The 22,723-nt window shown below is 43.2% G+C and overlaps 1 protein-coding gene across 6 annotated transcripts in view; it reads left to right on the forward strand.

Annotated features, from left to right (window-relative positions):
• The window catches only part of LOC133496337 (estrogen-related receptor gamma-like), a 28,092-nt gene that overhangs the window by 3,779 nt on the left and 1,590 nt on the right, over positions 1–22,723 (forward strand). Inside the window, exons 1-8 of one of the 6 annotated variants that reach the window (XM_061811772.1) lie at positions 6,056–6,321; positions 7,545–7,664; positions 10,316–10,534; positions 12,027–12,184; positions 14,072–14,188; positions 18,060–18,173; positions 18,411–18,578; positions 21,845–22,114. In XM_061811772.1, the coding sequence (XP_061667756.1) occupies positions 6,266–6,321; positions 7,545–7,664; positions 10,316–10,534; positions 12,027–12,184; positions 14,072–14,188; positions 18,060–18,173; positions 18,411–18,578; positions 21,845–22,114 (1,222 nt within the window). In that variant the 5' untranslated portion in view covers positions 6,056–6,265. Of the gene's footprint in view, positions 1–6,054; positions 6,326–7,544; positions 7,665–8,532; positions 8,685–10,315; positions 10,535–12,026; positions 12,185–14,071; positions 14,189–18,059; positions 18,174–18,410; positions 18,579–21,844; positions 22,115–22,723 lie in introns of those variants that run through there. The other 5 variants (XM_061811776.1, XM_061811775.1, XM_061811773.1 and 2 more) reach the window with 5 other exon arrangements.

A 22,723-nucleotide genomic window follows, 5' to 3' on the forward strand; every position in this document is an offset into this window, starting at 1 on the left:
AGTAAACAGTGGATATAAAAAAATGTCTACACACCCCTATTCAAATTCTAGATATGATTTATAATGTAATTAAAATGAGACAAAGATAAATCATTTAAAAACTTCTGTACCATTAACTCCATTTAAAAAATAAATGAAAAGTGAAAATTAACATCTGTGATATTATGCTTTTAAAAGTGCGCACACCCTCTTATAGCCGAAGATATAGCTGTTCTAAATTAACTAATGATGAGTATGAATGACTGACGAAAATCTGGCATTCGAGCAGTGGTGTGTAGACTTTTTAGATCCCGTGTGTGTGTTTGTGTGATCACACGAGGGAGGACACTAGGACAAAGTGTCAGTGTGAAGGATTAATAGAGCGCGCGAGAGGAACAGGTGGGCGACTCGTGTTAAGTTAGGCACAGCTCCGCACAGCAATAAAAATGCTCGTTTTGATTGACGTGCTACATCTACAGTAATTGACATTGTTAAATTAATACTTCATCAAAGTGAGCGTTCCTATATTCATGATGGCACATTTTTGCGTTGGCTCTTATTAGATTATGCACATGTACCTCTTGTTGTTTATTACAAACGTGCTGACAGGCAAGCAGCGATAAACAAACCACCTGTGGACAAAGAAATTAGATTTTTCTGCACAGTGTGAAATCCAGCCTCCTGTGTGTGGGTGTGTGTTTGTTATTAACCGTTGTGCATGTAAAAAAAAAAGCATGTGGTGTGTATAAATATTAATTGCAAAAACTAAGCAAACTTGAAAATATTTTCCAAAATACAAATGTAAAGTAAAATAATCTGTTCTAGTGCCATCATAAAACATTTGAGTGTATAGGCAATGTTTTATTTCAAAGTATTCTGTCTTGCAAGTGGGACAAGAACTTTACCACGGTAATAATAAAATCAAAATAGTACGACTTATCAATTGTATTCATGTCTGCTGGTTCTTCCCAGACCATTTTTGCTTGTCAATTCTCTTCTGACCAACCAATCAAAAGATGGAAAAATGCTGACGATTATTGGTTAAAGAAACAGTCCGAATGTTCATATACCGTAATTCCCAGCCTGCAGAGCGCACTTGGTTATAAGCCTCACCCAGTACATTTGTAAAGGAAATATTATTTGGTACATACATAAGCCGCACCTGTGTAAAAGCCCCAAGTGCCCACATTGAAACATGAGATATTTACAAAGTAAGACGGTACACAGAAAGAGTTTTCAAAATTTTAATACCTAAGCTAAGCTTAACATAGCAACAACATGGTAGCATGAACAGGGGTGGTTTAAAATAAATAAAAAAAAAACATACCGGTAAAAAAAAAGAAATCAGGCGCAGCATCTACACAGTACAAACACGGTAGCACAGCACTAACAGAGCCAGTAAAAAAAAAAAAAAAAAAAAAAAAAAAATATATATATATATATATATATATATATATATATATATATATACCAAAATCACTAAAACACGGTAGCACGGTGCTAACACTATTGCGGCGCTAGCGCGACGCCTACAGGGCCAGTTAAAAAAAAAAAAAAATCATACCAGTAAAAAATCACTGAGACACGGCAGTAACACAGCAGCTACACGCTAGCGCAGCGCTAACAGGCCCGGTTACAAAAAAACATACAGGTAAAAGTCACTTCCTCGGTATATATATTCCACTGGTCTCACTTTTACCTTTCCTGGTCGAGTGCTCCCTTGCGTCCGTTAGAAAAAAAATGCCCATATTAGCCCCATCACCACATAAACCGCAGGGTTGAAAGCGTGTGGGGGGGGGGGGGGAAGTCGCGGCTTATAGGCCTTAAATTACGTTACTCTAGATTAATGTACACTTGTTGTTTTTGTTTGTTTTTCCTCTTTGCCATCTGTGGCAGCACTTTATAAATGACACAATGCTTCACCCATTTCAACATCCTTCCACAAGAGAGCGGCACAACCCAGCTATTAAATGTATTTGCTGCAGCTCATCTGTCCCATTACTCTTCTTTTTCGTGAACCTCCGTCAGCTCCCGAAGGTCATCTGTGGTGAAATGTGGTCTTTTTTTGTGTGTGTACTGCGACCCCCGTCCACAGATCCAAATCAGTACAACAAAAGAGATCCGATTCCAAGTGGCCATCCGTCCACCAATCTATCCCATTTACTTGTATCGACTTTAAATCACCCAACCGTAACTAATGGGCCTGACTTACTTTATTATGGCGTAGTTTTATTTTTGTTCCGTCTCCCTCCTTCATTTCGGCGCTTAAGCCGCCTTCTGGGAAGCCCTCCAGTGTGTGTGTGTGTGTGTGTGTTTCAGCTGTTGTGGCGGTGCACTGACACAATGATGTTTGCACACACTGTCAAGACTCTTTGCCTCAGTCTCCCAAATTGACGGATGGCTGCGAGTCTGACCTAAACTTAAGTAGATTACGCTGACCAGATCTGCATCCTGATGCTCCGCTCTGTGTGTATGTTTACATAAGTGGCAAACAAAAGGATGCGCAATTCAGCTGCACTTTTGCCAGAAATGGAGTCGAAATGAAAACGGTAGCCTTTCCATCTCATGTGCATTTCGCAGTGCTACCTCGACTCACCAAAGGATTGTGAAAGCAAATTTCCCCATTGGAATGAATTGAAATTCCACTAATCCGTTTCAGACCGCCCACCCCTAAACATCCCGCATTTTGATGAGTTCACTGTTAACGCTTGCAAGTGTTCTCATTTTGCATTTTTATGTTTGAGCGTTTGTCCCAATCATGGCTGAAAGTGGATTTGCAACTTCTGCTTTCACTCTTCACTGAAGTGGCGACGTATTAAAATGTCGCCGGTGACTCAAATTTTGGCTCGCAATGCAAAAAGAGAAAATCCACCTAGCGACGACTTTGTAGCTCGACAAGAAACTCAAAGTTTGGGCATTTGTAAATCAAGCTTCCAGTTCGGCATTTATGAATTTACCTATTCAGATGTTTTTGTGTGGCGGCACGGTGGACCAGCTGGTAAAGCATTGGCCTCACAGTTCTGAAGTCCCCGGGTTCGATCCCAGCCCTCCCTGTGTGGAGTTTGCATGTTCTCTCCGTGCTTGCGTGGTTTTCCTCTGGGCACTCTGGTTTCCTCCCACATCCCAAAAACATGCAACATTAATTGAACACTCTAAATTGGCTATAGGTGTGATTGGGAGTGCGGCTGTTTGTCTCCATGGACCCTGCGATTGGCTGGCAACCAGTTCAGGGTGTAACCCCGCCTCCTGCCCGTTGGCAGCTGGGATAGGCTCCAGCACTCCCCGTGACCCTCATGAGGATAAGCGGTGAAGAAAATGGATGGATATTTTTTTACCTTATCCCTTCATTTTAGAAAAAAACAACAAAATCCACTTTTTTGGGGGTATTTTCTTTGACATAACATGTATGTATTTTTGATGGCAGTTACCATGAGCACCAGTTATTCTCATATTTTCGTGTTTCTGCATTTGTATTTCAGCATGACCTAGTTACAGATTTTTTTATGGGGGGGGACTCAATTTACAGTTATTCCAATCAACCCCCAATTATGTGCACCTTTAAAAAAAAAAAAAAAAAATATATATATATATATATATTTTTTTTTTTTTTTTTAAACCCAGTCACCCACTTCGTGCGTGTTTCTTTGTTCCCTTCCCGCCATCTTTCATGCGACATCAGGACGGCACGGTTTGTAAAGCAGGCTCGACTTACTGACTTACAGCCAGTGCAGTACTTTGAGCTAATCAGCTATGGCCGTGTGCCTAATGTGATGCTTTTCACCACCCGTGCACATGCACGCAAAGCGAGAGGCGCTGTAAGTCACGCTTGACACCCACACACACAAGGATGAAAAAAAGGTGCGCATGTGCAACAACAAAATAATCTCAGCAATAACTATATATACTATCAGTAGGATTATAAATGAATGGCAAAAGTAAGGATTGCCACACAAAACAACAACTATATTTGTTAAGTACATTGGGCGGGTAGGCATTAAAAAAATGTCTTTCCCACCTTGTCTGTGTAATTTAAGTAAACCACTGCAATGACTGACAGGTCCCTGAAGGGGGCAGCATTGCCTCACTATGGATTTGAGTTCAATACGGCTAGTAGTAGAAGTAGAAGTAGAACAAAAAGATTAGGAGGCGAATCTCGACTTGTCACTTCAATTAGGAGGGAGAAAAACACCAATAATAGATATCAAATTGCAGAGATGAGAATGTTCCGATTCGCAGATTTCTAAGTTTTTTCATCTGAACTTGTCATCATTGTGTAAATCTGTTAAGAAAATTTGGTGGTGGTGGTTGGTTGGGGGGGGGGGAGTAGTGGTTGACGTGGGGCGAGGATGTGATCAAGACCGGCTGCCAGCATCTATCCGCAACGCTCGCCGTGAAATTAGTCACAGCTGTGATAGCGGAAAACAGCATTGCCATCTCTTTGCCTTAAATTTGGTGTTTATAATAACGACAACATTCCAATTTCCGGCAGCATTTTCTTAGTATTTCGTCTGTATTTTCACTCTGATAACATTAATCATTTCATCGAGAGGCATTCTGTTTACTTCGGCATAGTTATAACTTATAGACGTATGTACGCATATGTTATCGAGCGGTCTGCACGTTTACCAGTATGGCGAAAGTCTTGGAGCGAAAAGATGAAGATCGGGCCCGGCAAATTGATAAAAACCACGGGATAAAAAGACTGTTTCAGATGGGCATGGCTTGAAAAAAAGTGTAACCGTGCAGATAGGAACAAAAACTGTACCAACGTGTCTGACCGAACACATACAGAAAGTGGACGTTCCCGGCAAAGTGCTGTGCACTCTGCTCCGATATGATCAATTATGGAAGCCGACTATATCCAATCCAGGAAACACATAGGTAAATTGGACGTAAATTTCTTAAATATTATATAATTGACAACTGTTAATATGATTAGGCCTATGTGTAGCACTGGCCATGTAGATTACGCATTTTATCGCTCACTTTTATATTTCATGATATCTCTTTCTCTCTGTCACACTCATATATATATATATAAACAAATTACTTATGTACTTATTTCCGAAGTATAAATTGTAAGTGCAGTAACATATTTTATATAAATTTCACTGTCTACATTTTTATGTCTGAAGTTTGGCAAAATTATTTTGCTTGTTTGGACTCATATTTTAAGTTTTTAATTATGATTGTCCTGTATTTACACTTTTATAAGAAACCAGAGGTCACCATTTCACAGTGTGTTTTATTGAAAAAAAAAAAATGTGCACAAAGGGGGGAGCCCGCCCCCTCCTCCAAGGCAGACATTTTCAGTCTTTTTCCAAATTGGTCATTCTCATCCCTGAAATCAGGACAAAAGACGCAATGTAAAAAAAAAAATCCACTGACATTCAGTCAGTCACAGTACTTTTAAAAAAAATTGTTGTAAATAAATGATTATTTTTGTATTTGTTTTGTTTTCATTTCACAAAAAGCAATAATTATGAGTACCAAAGTGTGTTCTGGCTTACACGTTTTCACAAAAAGCTACTTTTCTCAATTTTTAAGTCCGAAACCGACATTTTGGGTGAAGCTAACCGATGTGTTACTGCTAATTAGCAAAGAACCCAAATAAGATGGAAATACCCCGCTTTTTTTTTTTTTTACTTTCGGTCAGTTTATAATGTTGCAGATTGCAATATTTTGTTGGGGTCTTGAAAGAGCAGATAAAATGCTTGGAAATGTCTGGCAATATGGGGAACGCTGCACTTTGAAATCATGTGGCAGTCAGTGAGTTTAAAAAAAAAAGTTTTTATCTGAGATCTCTATTGTTCAGTTTTTTTTTTTTTCAAAAAAATAATCATTTTAGTTCAAATAATAACTTGTCAAACACTACGTGCAGGCATCTTTGCCGCATGACAATGACATCTTCCTGCTCGTTCCTCCACCTCTTTGAAATGATCCACCTGCTGGCTGCCATTGGCTGAAGGGAGAGCCATTTACGCGCCGGCTGGGTATTGCGCAGAGGGAACGGGGGGGGGGGGGGCGTTCAAATTTTGCAGCCGGACCTTGACGGAGGCCGTCTTTGCGCAGACACCATTGCCCACCCGGGCTGCTCGAGTCAAAACACCGTGGACTGGAAAATCGGAGTCAGGATAGTGACAGGAATTTTAAGCGGAAGCTAGACTGATGACCACTTAGTTCTCGTTGGTCCGGACCAAAGAAGAAGAGCTTCTCTTCCCCCCCCCCCCCCCCTCCCGCCTCCTCTCGCTCCTCACCCGCTTGGAACATGGTGCCATAAACCCACATGGATTTTGTCGACCTCTACCTTCCAGAGTGCTTCACCTACCACCCTGACGCTCAGTGAGTACGTTGTACAGTATTAAGGTCGCCATGGATAGTTGTATATTTGTAAAATAAAAGAAGTATTTTCATTAATTTACAAAACAACGCTGTGTATTCCACCAGAGCTGGACTTCTTTTTCCTCATGCGTACAAAAACATAATTGTGACGGAGTGTGGGAACTTTTGTACTCGTGTTCCATATTTGGTGTTTAAAATGTGAAGCTTTCCCAGGTCATGTCATGAAAAAAAAAAAAAAAGTTAAAATCTGTGCGATTTTGTGATGTGGAAAACCAAAGTTATTAACAACCGCAACATTTGAAGTCACAAAAAAAGTTCACTGGGTACCCGGTTTTCCCACGTTGCTAATCTTGACCCAAATTCGTCTACAAGTCAGAATGCACTAATGTCGAACTAATCTGTGCCAATGCAGTAGTAAAGTCATAATTACTATAATTGGTGTGGAAAAACTAGGTACATAGGTTTGCGATGTAGTTATAGCAATTTAGCTACATTGGTTTCGCCCATCTTTAGCTCAAAATTTTCACTGACAGAATTAGTGTGTATTAGATTTATATATTTCTCTCTTTGTCATCTTCCAGAAGTTTAACCTGAAACCCCCCTCCCACCCCTCCCTAATGTGTGGGGTTTGTTTGCAATGGTAATAGTTGTAATGGTTACAGTTAGCTGCTTGTTTGTTGGTGGTGATGGCGACTGGATAGAACCAGTTTGGCGGGAACCGAGTCCCCTAGCAACAGCGAACATTTTCTTTGGGGCATTTTTTTCTTTTTTTTAATGTGAATAACTCTTATGTTGACAAGATGAAATACGATTTCCGAGTAGTAAAATTATTTGAAAAATAATACTCAATGTATTGTAGTTATATTCCATTCTATATGAACGATATAGTCCTTCATATCATCCCAGTTAAAGACATAGCATGTAATTCTAAATTTAAAAAAAAAAATACAAAGTTTGTCTATCTGGCAGGCAATGATTGCAGATGCTGTCTTTTTTTTTTTTTTTTTTTTAAATCAGCTCTTACGTAATCCTTTTGGGGGAAAATGTATTGTAGCAGAAGAATGTCCAAAACAGTTGCGAAATGTACAGGTTGCCTGATTGTTGTTGACATTTGAAATAACGGGATTGAAAATGTGGAGAAAGGGCAGTGATAACCCCCCCCCCCCCCCCTCCCCAACCGCCACCCCTAACCCGGAATTGCACGCTATCTGTCCTCCCTGCAGGTCCGAGCCCTGGCCACTGCTGGCAGCTCATCTCTCAAGTAACGACTTGATTTCGAGCTCACTAGGCGAAAGCTCTTCAAACTGGCTTGGGGGGCCACCCATGCCCACTCCCATTATTAGGTGGGTGAAATGCTTTACATACTAGATTAAGCCATTTCGATAGAAATTTGAATCCACATAAGAGGCCGAGCGTGTTTGGGTCAAATTGTTCGCTCCCACTTAGTTTACTGCTAATATGACACACGCAGTTCAACAAAAGAGAATCGGGTATTTCAAAACTAAAATACTCAATCAAATCATTTTGGCTCATAAATGTCAGCTGGCTAAGGAAAACTAAGCAAAGCAAATTTATTTGTATAGCGCATTAGTGCACAGACAAAGTAACTCAGTGTGCTTTACGTGATTAAAGGCATTTGAAAACAAAGAGATAAAACATTTAAAACGGCATCAAAACAATAAAAATGACAAACAAAATATTAAAAAAAAAGACAATTAAAACTGCGTACAGTGCAAGTAATGTGACCCAAAAGTGGCCAACTCGCGAGATGGTAACTGCTAACCTTAAAACTGCTACTGAAACACACATGGAGGAGCAACACACATAGAGCATACGGCAAGAGTCACTTGCAGGCATAAATGGGTCATTTTAAATTTTATTAATGTACAGGCTAAAAAAAAGGTATAAAAGAAAGTAGATATATTACATATAATATTTTTAGGGGGGAGAGGACTTTGAACTTGGGAGCTGCTTTGCCTTTCACCTTGACTTGACGCCTCCCATTTTTCCCTCTTGCCCCTCCCACTACCCCTCCCATCCGGCAGATTCTTTTGTCCCCATTGTGGTCGCGCTCGTTTGAAAGTCAGTGTTGCCTCCTCTCACTCGCAGGTTTAAAATGCGCGGCCGGCTTCCTTCCTTGTTTTTGGGGAGAAGCGCGCTAACTCGCCCGCGTCATCTTTCGATGGGCTTTTATGGTGATGATCACATGATCTCTTTATGCCATTTCATCAGCACGGCTAAATTGCGATGCATTCTAATGGCGGGAAGGCGCATATATCCTGACGTGCGCGTCGTGCGCTTGACAAGGTAGCGCAAACGGCGGTGATGGATGGACGAGGTTACCGACAAGTCCTTTTTTAAAGGTCTCCGCTGTATTGTTTTTTTCTTTTTTTATGATCTCAAAGTGGATTGGAAAACGGGTGATCGATGGAATCGTGCGGGAGAGAAATGCACCGTATGAACACCTGAACTTGATCACAATCAGTTTTAGTTCTCCAAAGAACATTTGAGGCCCAAGTGTCCATTAAAAACTGTGTGCGACTGTGTTTGTCTGAGTGTGTGTGTGTTTGGCGTTTTGTATAGACGTCAGTAGTGCACGACTGCGGTTTTACTCACCCGGCGGTTAAAAGTGACCAGACACTTTTACCAAGCAAATGACTTGTGGCCCACAATGCTCTCATTTACATGGCAGGAACCAGATTGACGTATGTCTGTGTGTGTTCATGTGACAGCAGACTTTTTTTTAAAGTGGGCTTGACAACAAACAGTTGCATGCCGCACTGTGTGAGGGCGTTTAAGAGGACGCATGCTTTTCAATGTGTCGGCGAGCGCGTGTGCATGTGTTCCCGATCACGTGAGTGCGAATGCTTTTGGTTTTTATTTTTACACCCGCACGTGAACGCCTGACCCCCCCCCCCCCCCAACCGCAGCGCAAGTGTGGGCGTGTTTTTTGGGAGGTGTGCGTCCCGCCAGCTAGCCCGACTTTTAGTTGGCAACTTTGGTAATCACGACTTTAGTAGTTGCTCCAGTTAATGGTTATTTTAATAATTGATATACGAGCTTGTATATGAGTAAAAGACTCAGATCAAGATGATGCTGATCCAGGCTTTTCTTCTTCTTGTTCTTCTTCTTCTTCCTTCTTTTGGCTTTTAGGGGTTGCTACAGCGTGTCATCTGTTTCCATCTAAGCCTATCTCGTGCATCTTCCTCTCTAAATGTCCTCATGTCTTCCCTCGCAACATCCATCAACCTTTCTCTTTGGTCTTCCTTTCGCTCTTTTGCCTGGAATCCCATCCTCAGCACCATTTTACCAATATACTCACTCTCTCGCCTCTGGATATGTCCAAACCATCGAAGTCTGCTCTCTCGAACCTTGTCTCCAAAACATCCGACTTTGGCTGTCCCTCTAATGAGCTCATTTCTAATCCTATCCAAGCTGCTCACTCCGAGCGAGAACATCAACATCTTCATCTCTGCCACCTCCAGTTCCGCTTCCTGTTTTCTCTTCAGTGCCACGGTCTCTAATCCGTATATCATGGCCAGCCTCACAACTGTTTTATAAACCTTGCCCTTCATCCTAGCGGAGACTCTTCTGTCGCATAGAACACTAGACACCTTCCGCCAGCTGTTCCAACCCGCTTGGACCTGTTTCCTCACTTCCTTACCACACTCTTCATTGCTCTGTCTTGTTGACCCCAAGTATTGAAGTTGTCCACCTTCGCTATCTCTTCTCCCTGGAGCTTCACTCTTACCCCACCGCCTCAGATCCAGACCAGTGCATTTCCCTAAATTTGCTTGGGCATTTCCCCTCTTTAAAAAACAAAGCAGAGTAGTGGTTTGGCACCTTGTTTGCATAATGTGACCAATCACAAACTGCCGCTTGGATGCATGAACGCAAGAATGCATGGGATACTACAACTATACCGTAGTCGTCCTCTTGTATTTTAAAAACGAGGTCAAGGTTATTAACGGATTTTTCATCTTCTCTTTTGCAGACATCTGAGCAGGATGTCAGCGAGGGGCCCAGACCCCGCGTGTCCCCAGTCCGTCAAGTGGGAGGCGTCCAGCCCCAGCAGCTCCCAGGGGGACGCCAGCCCGGCTCAGCCCAGCCCCGCCGGCTCGTCCTCGGACACCAACTCCAGCTTCGGCCCACCGACTAAGGCCCGCTGCCGCGCCAGTGAGCTGAACTCCGGCAACAACGGAGGACCAATCGGGTGCGTTTGTTTTCTTGGGTCACGCGGCATTAGGTGCACCCGCAAAATCTAATCACATCAAAGAAGTACTTATTCAACAATACTTTTGAAGTATTGCTCGTTATTTTTCATTGGCATATTTTTATACATCATCGCTGTCTGGTGGAATCCTTATATCTCCAAAATTTCTGCTTTTCAGGAAATCCAAAAATCTTGCTTGTTACCAAACAGCAAGTTGATATACTGCTATCACAACAGCAACACAACCCCAAAATCATTTTCAATCCCTAATTTAATATGCTAAAGAAAATCTATTTCCTTATGTAGACAAAAAACCTTGCTTAAAAAAACATTATTTAACCTTTATTTAACTAGGTCCTGAGTATGAAACGAATATTGTCTGGTATTATTCTGCTTCATTAAAAAACACAAAGGTTGATGGAAAGGTTGATGGAGAAAAGCAAGAATTGCTCTATAAAAAAAAAAGGTGTAAAGGTGAGTGAGCCTGCAGCCTGAGCCCTGTCGCAGGCCATCCAACTCCGAGCTTCGCAATAAACCTCAAAGATGAATGCTAAACAATATCAACTCGAGAGCAACACTGTGCAGAGGCATACTCGTACAACAAATGATAATCTAAAACAGGTGAAAATGTTGCTGCGACAAGCCACCTTTTCACATTAAAAAAAGAAACAACTTCTTTCTGAAATAAAAACCCAGTTTTAGCCTCGGTCTCTTCACAAGACACAATAGATGTAATTTAAAATTTTGCGAGTTGTCAATCTATATGTCCAGGTACTTATAATAGTGTACAATGTAGTGTGCAATCTCCTTTCCATCGAGAGTAAAAAGCGCATGAACATTTTGTCTGGTCTCTGATCTGGTCAAAAAAACAACATAAGCTTGGTCTTATCTGCATTCAAAAAAAGGTTGAGGTCATGCACCGTATTTTGAATGATCACAAAGGTATTTTGCAAATTTTCAACAGCTTGTGCAAGAGATGAAGCACGGCAATACACGACGACGTCCTCTGCATAAAGCTGTTTTGCGTTTTGACCAAGATTATTCACATAAATGGTAAATAAAAGTGGACCCAACTCAGAGCTCTGCGGCGCACCCTTCTGAACAGATGTATTTGCGCATACACCATCATACCTCGTCTTTATTGCTATACTTGGCTTCCTCAAATGCATGTAACCTATTTTCACTCATTATTAAATTATTCTACTCGTTTAAAAAAAAGGTTCGGGTTCACCTCATGTAGGAATAATGCAAACCCTAACATTACAAAATGCCAAAAAAGCAAAACTGAAAACCTTCAGTGCCGACTTATTGAATTTTGTTGGGGATACATTTTGGAATGAGACTGTCACATAAAATGTGGGAAAAGCAAAGCGCTGCGTATACTTTCTAGATGCACAATACCTGTCATGAGGCGTTTTTGTACGCATATACTGTTCCTAATTTTGTGAGCAGCGGTGTTCACGTTCCCTGTCATCGGGTTGCATCTATTCAGGAGGCTGGTGGAGGAGGAGGCCCACGTGAAATGCGAATTCCTGCTGGGCGCCGTGGCCAAGCGTGTGTGCCTGGTGTGCGGTGACGTGGCGTCGGGCTACCACTACGGCGTCGCCTCGTGCGAGGCCTGCAAGGCCTTCTTCAAACGGACCATCCAGGGTGAGCGCGCCACACACACACACACACACACACACACACACACACACACACACACATACACACACACGTACAAGGCAATTCTAAAAAATGCGATTCAAATGTATTGAACTTCAAAATTATATACAATTAACCAGCATCTAATAAATACAAACTAAAAAAAAAAAAATGTGCACGCTGATATGTAAGCACACACATGAACGCACTCTCAGACACAAATGAAGTCGGTGGGGTTTCAAGCTAGCGCCGCGTGTTTATGGCAGGCAGCCGCTAGCGCCTCACTGACCCGTCTGCCCGATGTTCGGAAACGTGTTTACGGACAACAACAAGCGCTTGTTGTGGGATAAACAAGCGCTAATCCGTCATCTTACGCGAACGACACTTCTAGCTAGCATCCGTTTGCCAACGGCTCATGTCAGCCGCGCCGTGTACACCGTCAACATGTTGGTGTTTGGGCTTAAACACTCGATTTAACGCACAGATCTAGAGCAACGGATATGCTCAACATAACGGACGCAGCAGAACCCAGATGAGAAAGTGTTATTTTTATTTTTTTTTTCAAAGGAACAGGAAAGGTCCAGTGCTTTACCAAAAGGGACGTCAACATACCATACTTGAGCACACAAGTTCATGATAAAATCGTTTTTTGTGACAAAATATGGCATGGTTTTGTATAAATGGGGCAAGTTTGTGACAAAAGATAATATTCACATGTTAAATGCAAGACAATGATGGTGTAGTGCACTGGTGTCAAACTCGAGGCCCGGGGGCCACAATCGACCCGCCACATGATTTTATGTGGCCCACGGAGCCAAATCGAGAGTGTCAATTTTCACGATTCTTCCAAAATCTGTACCAAAATTTCAAAACGTCTTCATCGTAAATGATGAAGTTGAGGTATTACAAGCATTTTTGTGTTACCAGTTGAAAAACACATTGCCCTTGATTTCTGATTCCATAACTAGCTCATAAATTGATGATATAAATATGTTGATATGATTAAATATTTTCAGGTACAACGGCCCTCTAAGGGAAGCCGGAACTACAATGTGGCCTGTGAGAAAAATGAGTTTGAAACCCCTGTTTAGTGATACACACGCCTGACTTTGGTGTAGGCGTCGTGGGATTGATTCCTGCCCAGTGATGGTGATGCTGTCTGCCGTGACTTACTGGCGACCAGTTCAGGGTGTAGTCCTTCTTTCACCTGAAGCGACCCGAGATAGTTTGACCCTTTTGAGGATAAGCGGCTGGGATGATGATTGTTAAATGCACAGACTGCCGATAAAGAATATGAATATTTGATTTGTCAGATGCTTTCAAAGTAGAGTTCCCCATATTGGAACCCGTTTTAGAGCATTTTGACCCAAAAGCTGAGAAAGCAATCTTTGTCATGCAGAACAGTGACTTATATATATATATAGTGTTGGCCTCACATCCCGGACCCGCCTCTCTGGAGTTTCCATGTTTTCCCCATGCCTGCGTGGGTTTTCTACGGGCACTCCGGTTTCCTCCCACATCCCAAAAACATGCAACATTCATTGGACACTCTAATTTGCCCTTAGGTATGATTGTGAGTGTGATTGGTTGTTTGTCTCTATGTGGCCTGCGGTTGGCTGGCAACCAGTTCAGGGTGTACCCTGCTTCCTGCCTGTTGACAGCTGGGATTGGCTCCAGCACTCCCGTGACCCTCATGAGGATAAGCGGCAAATAAAATGTATAGATGTATACATACTATATGTATATAATATGACACATTTAAAACCAGCACAAACATTAAATTGGAAAAAAAGAAAAACGACCGGAAGCGACTTGACTGCGCACTGCCGTTCTGACCTGGATGGTTTTAGAGGCCAAAAACAAAGTGACTGAGAGGGTGTGGTCGTCCTCCAGGTAACATCGAGTACAGCTGCCCGGGCTCCAACGAATGTGAGATCACCAAACGAAGGAGGAAGTCGTGCCAGGCGTGTCGCTTCGTCAAGTGTCTGGCCGTCGGCATGTTGAGGGAAGGTGAGCCACAAAAACAAAAAAATGTATGTACAGTGGTGTCACTGTATTTGTATTTTTAAAATTTGCTGGTCTGAGGTTTGTGCCGCGCGCACGTTGCTTTGGACGCGCTCTCATGTGTGTTTGTGCGCTTGTCTCTTGACATATTGTTGTCCCGATTTAGAAATGACTCAAAAAGGAAAACATGAGCTACGGCCTACTGCAGCCGACCTCTTATGCGCACTGTAAGGGGCTAATAAGTGATTTAAAAAAAAATAATAATAAAAAAGAGGCGGCACGGTGACACAGCTGGCCTCACAGTTCTGAGGTCCGGAGTTCAAATCCAGCCTCCCCCTGGATTTTTCATGTTCTCCCCGTGCTTGCGTCGACTTTCTCTGTCATCCTTGTGACAATATATTTTTCTTACACAATTATGGCATTTTGATGACTAAATGTCACATTGCAAAATACATTTATTACAAAGTGGTGTTTTTATGATAAAACATTTTTTTGACTAGTGTTCAAATGATAAAATGAAGCATTATAAGAGAAATATAATAATCCAAAGACAATGACAATGTGTTTTTCTTTGTGACATTTTGACTTTTTTTTTTAACACAATGTATTTTTTAAATATACAGTATTCTTGTGACGTTACAATTTGTGTGACAAGATATAACCGTGATTATATATCTTGACTAAATATATTATATTGACAACAAATAGCAATTTTTTTAACAATGTTCTGTATTATTATTCTGACAAAACAGTCTTTTAGTGACAAAATATTGTATTCTAATGCCTAAATGTAGCATATTCATAACAAAAGATGCATGTCATTATTTTGTGGGGGGAGACGATGAAGCCCGCTCGGACGAAAGGTGAAACGTCTTCCAAGACAACCAGAAGAGTCCAATTCCCATTCAGTGCCCTGAGAATGGAATGACCTGGATGAATGAGAATATCCACAGGCATCTCAAAATACATACTTTGGGATATAAAATATAGTGTGTCCAATATTCCAAGATGATTATGGCTGTCGACGACTACTACTATACGACATTGTTGAAATGAGTTAGTCCGCGTCAACATTTATCCACACAAAACAGGAGCACCTTTTTCATAACGATGCTTTTTTTTTTTTTTTTTTTAATAGGGCGCGAGCATCAGAAGCATCCCCGCATCCCCTCGTCCTCTTTTCTCGCATCCCCCTCCTCCACTCTCGTAAATACCTCCAGATGCCCCGCGGGATTCCCAGACCTCCGCGAAATGCGAAGTTGCGCTCGTAACGGGCGGCCGTAAGCACGCTCGTAACGCGCTTCGGCGCGCCTCGCAACGCCTTCCCGCCCCTGGAGAGGTTGCAGTAAAGGTCCAGACACTTTTAATTGGACAACAACTCTGTCGCACAAGATGTGCAACTATTAAAAAAAAAAAAAAAAAACACCAACAAAAAACTGGTTTATCCTTACAGCAGTATGTCGTGTTGTTAAGGAAATTCGACCATGTAAACGAAAGACTCCAACCAGAATAGCATACCATACCTCAGTGTATTATTATTCTGAATGAATAATCAGTCTAGGCTTGAAAACATATTTTTGTTGTTGTTTTAGCCCAATATAGTGATACTGTAAACAGTGGGATGGACTCAAAGTTGATTCATTGATTACATCATCATCATTATTTTTAATTGATGACAGATCATTTTTTAGCACAGTGGAGAGGTCCCCAACCCATCACATTTAATCCGCTATTACTTTAAGTGGAGTTGATTTTTGATTACAAAAAATAAAATTAACCAATCATTTCTAACAGGATAACATCTACTTAATATAATAAATATCAAGTTCAGTGGAAAATGAATAATTTTCATCGTCTAATATTTGCCCATATGTCTTTTTGTCCGGAACAATATCCATTGAAGTGAAGCAGAAAAAAAATGTCAAGTACTGTTTAACTTTATATTCTATGACATTGTCATTACTGCATGTTTCTATAAAGTGCAGCACAACACAATTAAAGACTATTTTGAGGGGGAGGTTGGAATGGATTAATGGGATTCCCATTCATTTCAATGGCGAATGATGATTTGAGTTACGAGTGGGGTCACGAACTAAATTACAGCCGATTTACCGCATTCTCCCAAATTTCTTGACCACTTCAAACTATTTTGACTTCAGTTCTCACTTGCTGCATTTCAACAATTTTCCACAATTTAATGCAATTTCTACTGTAATTCCCAGCCTACAGAGCACACTTGGTTATAAGCCTCACCCAGTACATTTGTAAAGGAAACAGCATTTGATACATACATGGGCCGCAACTGTGTAAAAGCCGCAAGTGCCCACATTGAAACACAAGATATTTACAAAGACTGTGCACAGAGTTTAATGCTAACGCTAGTGCCGATGTGCTAACACTAGCGCCACGCTGACGGTAATGCTAGTGCCAGGCTAATAGGGCTGGTTAAAAAAAAAAAAAACATTCCGGTAAAAATAATTGAGACATGGCAATAACACGCTAGCGCAGCGCTAACAGGGCCGGACTGGTAAAAGTCACTTCCTCGGCACAGATATTCCACTCCTAACTTTTCCGCCCGGGTGCCCCCTTGCGCCTCAGGGTTGAAAGCCTGTGGGAAAAGTCGCGGGTTATGGACCGGAAATTATGGTAGATTGCAATCTCGCGTTAGTTTTGGTATTTTAGGGACGCAAAGCACGCCTGCATCCGATGACTGGCACGGCAGCGTGTGTACATTTGTCAAATAACGTGAGAAGTGTGGGATTGTTTGGAGTGGGGGGTCGGTTTTCTGGCGCCAAGGAAACGCGGCTCAGGGACGCACACATGGCGAGACCCTCGAAAGCAAGTGATGAAAGTGTCCCAAAATAGATCAAGAGACGCGAGAGCGCGTTTACGGCCGTTTGTTATCCACACAAACTATTCCTGGCCTCGCTTCCTGTCAGCACATTCCAATGGTAAAGACTTACACTTCTTACACACACACAGTTGTTTACATCCACGCTCCAAATAATCTGGAAAAGTACAATAGTGGTTTATCCTCGAACGTGTGTAATGTATTTAATCTAGAAACAAATGTCTGCATTCACCGTCTTTAATGCAGTTTGTGAGGACTTTTGCCCCCACTGGCACAGACACAGAGTCACGTGACCCTCGTCCTGGCACATGCCAAACACCCGGGCTAATCCACACTTAGTGTTCGCTTCTCCCCAGGTCAGGTCACAGGGCAGCGAGTCCATTTCTTTAATACCCTCCTCATCCTCTTCACTTCTAACTTGTCTACCTTTTGACCCCCACCCCGCACCACCACCACCACCAGTGCCACCATCTGGACCACATGTAAGACGAAGCGTGGTTCCAATGGCGACTGAACACTTCGCACCGTTGTATTTTTCTCGTAAAAACACCAAATGGTACACCTTTGTAGAAAAGCACTTCTTGCATTTTGTATTTTTGTATATTTTCTATTACACATACTGTTGGTGGAAAGCTGGAAAGTGTTGGCCTCACATTTCTGAGGTCCCGGGTTGAATCCCGCGCCCGCCTGTGTAGATTTTGCATGTTCTCCACGTGCCTGCGTGGGTTTTCTCCGGGCACTCCGGTTTCCTCCCACATCCAAAAAACATGAAACATTAATTGGACACTAAAATTGTCACTAGGTGTGATTGTGAGTGCGGCTGTTTGTCTCTATGTGCCCTGCGATTGGCTGGCAGTTTAGGGTGTACCCCGCCTCCTGCCCGGTGACAGCTGGGATAGGCTCCAGCACTTCCCGCGACCCTTCTGAGTATAAGCAGCTAAGAAAATGAATGGATGGATATACACTGTTCTTATCTTTGGAAATGACGCGTGGAAGCTCGCTGAACTGAGTTCCTTTCGCTCTCAGGCGTGCGTCTGGATCGCGTCCGAGGCGGGCGGCAGAAGTACAAGCGCAGAATGGACACGGAGAACAGCGCCCCCTATCTCCACCTGCACGGCCACCTGCCACTCAAGAAAATATGTGAGTTCATTATGTTGTATGAGGGGGGGCAACAATCAGGACAGCACACACATTACTGAAACACTCATGCATGGTATTGTCGTATAATATGTACTCATACAATATACGGAAAAGGTAGTATGTATTTGAGCAAAATTAATTCAGACGCGAGATGAATAAATTCCAAAAAGATGGCCACAATGGCTCTCTCGCAGACATTTTGGCCCAGTTGACGCTGCATTTGCGCTTGTGTTGCAGCGAGCGCCAACCAAGTGGTGTCGCTGCTGCTGCTGGCCGAACCCGAGGCCATCTTGGCCATGGCCGACCCCACGGTGCCCGACAGCGAAATCAAGGCGCTGACCACGCTGTGCGACCTGGCCGACCGGGAGCTGGTGGCCAACATCGGCTGGGCCAAACACATCCCAGGTACCCCGTACAGCTCTCATTTTTGGGTTGGGGGGAGGATGAAGGTGCAGTGCTGCACCCATGCTCATCAGATTATGATTTTTGTGGTCGGTAGGAGACCCGACCCGTGTGGTGCGTGCACGTTCCTAAAAAAATTAACAGGCAACCGCAAGCCGCGTTGACGTTTTAATGGACTTTATAACACTTCTGCTGGCGTCTCAAACGCCACAGTGGAACATCCATCCATTTTCTTAGCCGCTTATCCTCACAAGGGTCACGGGGAGTGCTGGAGCCTATCCCCGTTGTCAACGGGCAGGAGGTGGGGTACACCCTGAACTGGTTGCCAGCCAATCGCAGGGCACATCGAGACAAAGACACATCGACACTCTCAATCACACCTAGGGGCAATTTAGAGTGTCCAATTAATCAGTGGAATATTAAAAGTAAAAAAAATAGCACTGTATTATAACACAACACAACATAAAATGTAATTCAAGTTTGTAAGTTTGTAGTATTTATTATCTGCAAGACTACGTTGGATGTGCTCACTGGTCTGATTCTGATTAATAATTGCATATGTGGAATAATAATTAAATCGATCATTTCCTCCATTTTCATCCATCCGAGGGGCTGCCATGTGAAGCAATATCGCCCTCTGCTGTTGACCCAAATTCACGTCACAACGTTCATAACACGAGTGTGAGAGACTTCATGTGAACAAACCCGTGTATAGAGCTCGTGCACAGGACGTCACCATTTTCACGGCGCCACATTGCCGGTCAAAAAGACCTGGTCGACATTGTACCGGAGAAAAATATTTACAATATCCGAGACCTTTTTGTGCTGTTGGTTGTCACAACAGATGAGTCAGATATTCAAAGAGGTCATTCTATGGAATGCCAGCTGAAAAGACCAGAAAATATCGATGGATTTCGGCAATTAAACATGACGGATGGTGCCCAACCAAAATACACACACGCCCGTGTAGCGATCGCTTCATGTCAGGTAGGAATTATTCTTCTCAATCTCATATTACCAAAAAGTATTTATAATGCCAAGTATTTATAATGCCAAGCTCATTTGAGAACAATACGTCTGCCGCAGAAGTTTACGGAGGTTAAGTGTGGCCGCAATCGCTTCCATGTTCCGTTGAGAGGACATAGTTAATGAATGCAAGTTTGTGCAAAACCAGGGGAAATTTATTTAAATATTGTTATTTGTATTGAATACTAGCAGGAAAGATCGATGGATTCCGGCAAAGGCTAATGTGTGGCCGAATACACTTCCGCATTCACGAGCCGTCACAACCGTCACTATGTGGGATTTATTCCTAATTGAGAACAGATCCAGCAACGAAGTATTTGTATGCGTCCATACATTTCTTCGCTTTCAAACTTTTCCGTGTGAATCTCGACGAGTTACTCACCAGATACATGTGTAGGTCCAGTTGTCCAAGACAAGCGGAAGCGAATTGACAGTTCAATTTTTTACTTATTAAATATGGGTCCTCTATGCCGGGTTTATGTAATTTTTCCACGTACCTTTTTTTACTTTCACCTTCTAAATGTCTGACGATATCGGACAAGACTCGGCGTCGTGCGATAAAACATATTTTCGTGTTGTCTCCAACTGACTTATTGAACGATGCTCTGTTTGACCTGCAAAATGGCGACGTAAACAAAAGTCACGTGATTTTATGACGTAGGTGCACGAGCTCTTTACTGCTTTAACTAGCAGGTCGACAAAGACAATTTTCCGATGGGTAGTGCAGTACGTACTCGGAATGTAGTTTACGCAACGCAAGAGTTCACAACACGTTCCCTGCTTAATCAGCAACTGTTGTCTGTGCTTAAAGCTTCACCAGGGAAACACAGCTGCCACTTGTGTTGATGTTTTCTCTCTGCACTGCTTACAATACAAACAAAGCATTTGTGTGTGTGTGTGTGTGTGTATTCCAGCACAGACCCAAAGCAACCATTTGGGCATATCTTGTATTTTAGTGTTCTTCACCAGTGCAAGAGGACCTTTGCCTCTCTTTAAGTCACAACAATTTTAATTTTTATTACCAGTTCATTCATATATATACTACTGAGACATTTTATAAGTAAACAAAGAACATCTGTCATCTATGTGATACAACACTAAGACGTCCAAAAAGCTGCTTTTGGCAGTTTAATCACACTGTCATGTCGTCGGGGGCTGTGTGACAGTCACACAACGAGGGCGTCGCGGGGACCGCCGGAGGCCCGGTCCGAACGGCGCCAGCCATCTGAGTTCCTGGTCCCGAGGGCAGGTGACTGCATCCCAGGCCGCCTCCTCTGCTCGCGGGGACGTTGACGCTGATGGAGGTCGAAGTTGTCGCGAGGGGTCGGGACGGCCGCACGAGCCAGAAGACGGCGCTTGCTTTTGGCCTTTTGGAGCTGCCTGTCGCATGGCTGTGTGATCATGACGATGACGATGACGACGATGATACACTGACCCGACGCTAACAAGCACACTCTTGCTCATTTGGCACGATGTTTGCCCCTTCGTAGGATATCAGGGGCACACCTCAGTCCGGCCCACCGTCACAGTTTTGCTCCTGCCTCGAGCTGTGCAAAGCTAGCGCATGTGCTAAGCTAAAACATAGGCTCGGCTAAATCATTTGTTGCATTAAATTCACGGGCAGATTGGATTGTTTTATTGGCGTGCCTCACCAATAATGGTGTTTGCCTCACCAATACGACTTTTGCGACACTTATTTGTCTGCCATAAAACCTGTGGGGCACTTCTTAATTTGCCCCACCATAAGATATCAAGGCCACATCTATTTCCTTAACTATTAGGGGCACTTCTCTTTCTGCCCCATGTATAAGACTTGATAGACACGCCATTTTCTATCCCACAGTGACACTTCTGTTTTTGTCACGGGTACTTTTCAGCGCACCCCTCCAATGAGACATCAGTAGCAATTAGATTAGCAATTAGCAAACGTGACGCATCTGCTGTTTAAGCGTGTGACGTTTGAAGCCGAATGATGCTCGCTCGTTCCCTGGCGTAAGTTAACCACTGCTTCATTAGCACTTGTCTCCTAACGCTGATGGACGCTATCGATCCCGATCTAGTTTTTAATTCTCACGGACAATCAATACGACGGCATAGCGCAATAAATTCGGACAAATGTCGTTGATGCTGTCAAAAGCGCAAGCATCAAATTATGAGCTGTCGGTGGTTTGTTTTATTTTTCTAGACGGGTTTGTGATTACTATTTTAATAATCAATGAATCTGCCCATTTTCGTGTTCGCAGGCTTCCCGTCGCTGTCGCTGGCCGACCAGATGAGCCTCCTGCAGAGCGGCTGGATGGAGATCCTGATCCTGCGCGTGGTCTTCCGCTCCCTGGCGCTGGACGAGCAGCTGGCGTACGCCGAGGACTACGTGATGGACCAGGACCGGTCCAAGATGGCCGGCCTGCTGGATCTCAACACTGCCATCCTGCAGCTGGTCAAGAAATACAAAAGCGTCAGACTGGAGAGGGAAGAGTTCGTGCTCCTCAAGGCCATCGCGCTGGTCAACTCAGGTAGCCGGACATCCTAGCTAGCTGTTGTCCGATGGACAAAAGAGAAATAAGGGATCGTGTGAATTAAAAATAAATGTGAATATGCGGCGGCACGGTGAATCAGCTGGTAAAGTGTTGGCCTCATAGTGCTGAGGACCCGGGTTCGATCCCGGCCCCACCTGTGGGGAGTTGGCATGTTTTCCCCGTGCCTGCGTGGGTTTCCTCCCGACACTCTGGTTTCCTCCCACATCCCAAAAATGTGCAACATTAATTGGACACTCTAAATTGCCCATAGGTGTGATTGTGAGTGTGGTTGTTTGTCTCTATGTGCCCTGGGATTGGCTGACAACCAGTTCAGGGTGTACCCCGCCTCCTGCCCCTTGACAGCTGGGATAGGCTCCAGCACTCCCCGCGACCCTCGTGAGGATAAGCGGTGAAGAAAATGGCTGGATGGATGTGAATAAGCGGGGAATTAGGAGAAAAAACCCCACAAATAAACAGGTGTTGCTGCAAATAATGCAGGTCGCCCTCCTCCCAAAAAAAAAACCAAGAGGTGAATTTGTAGATCCCGAACTGTGATTACATTTAGGTCCGCTCTATAATAATCACTTAGCTGAATAAATATGGACG

The sequence above is a fragment of the Syngnathoides biaculeatus genome, chromosome 23 (genome assembly GCF_019802595.1).
Source record: "Syngnathoides biaculeatus isolate LvHL_M chromosome 23, ASM1980259v1, whole genome shotgun sequence".
NCBI lineage: Eukaryota > Metazoa > Chordata > Actinopteri > Syngnathiformes > Syngnathidae > Syngnathoides > Syngnathoides biaculeatus.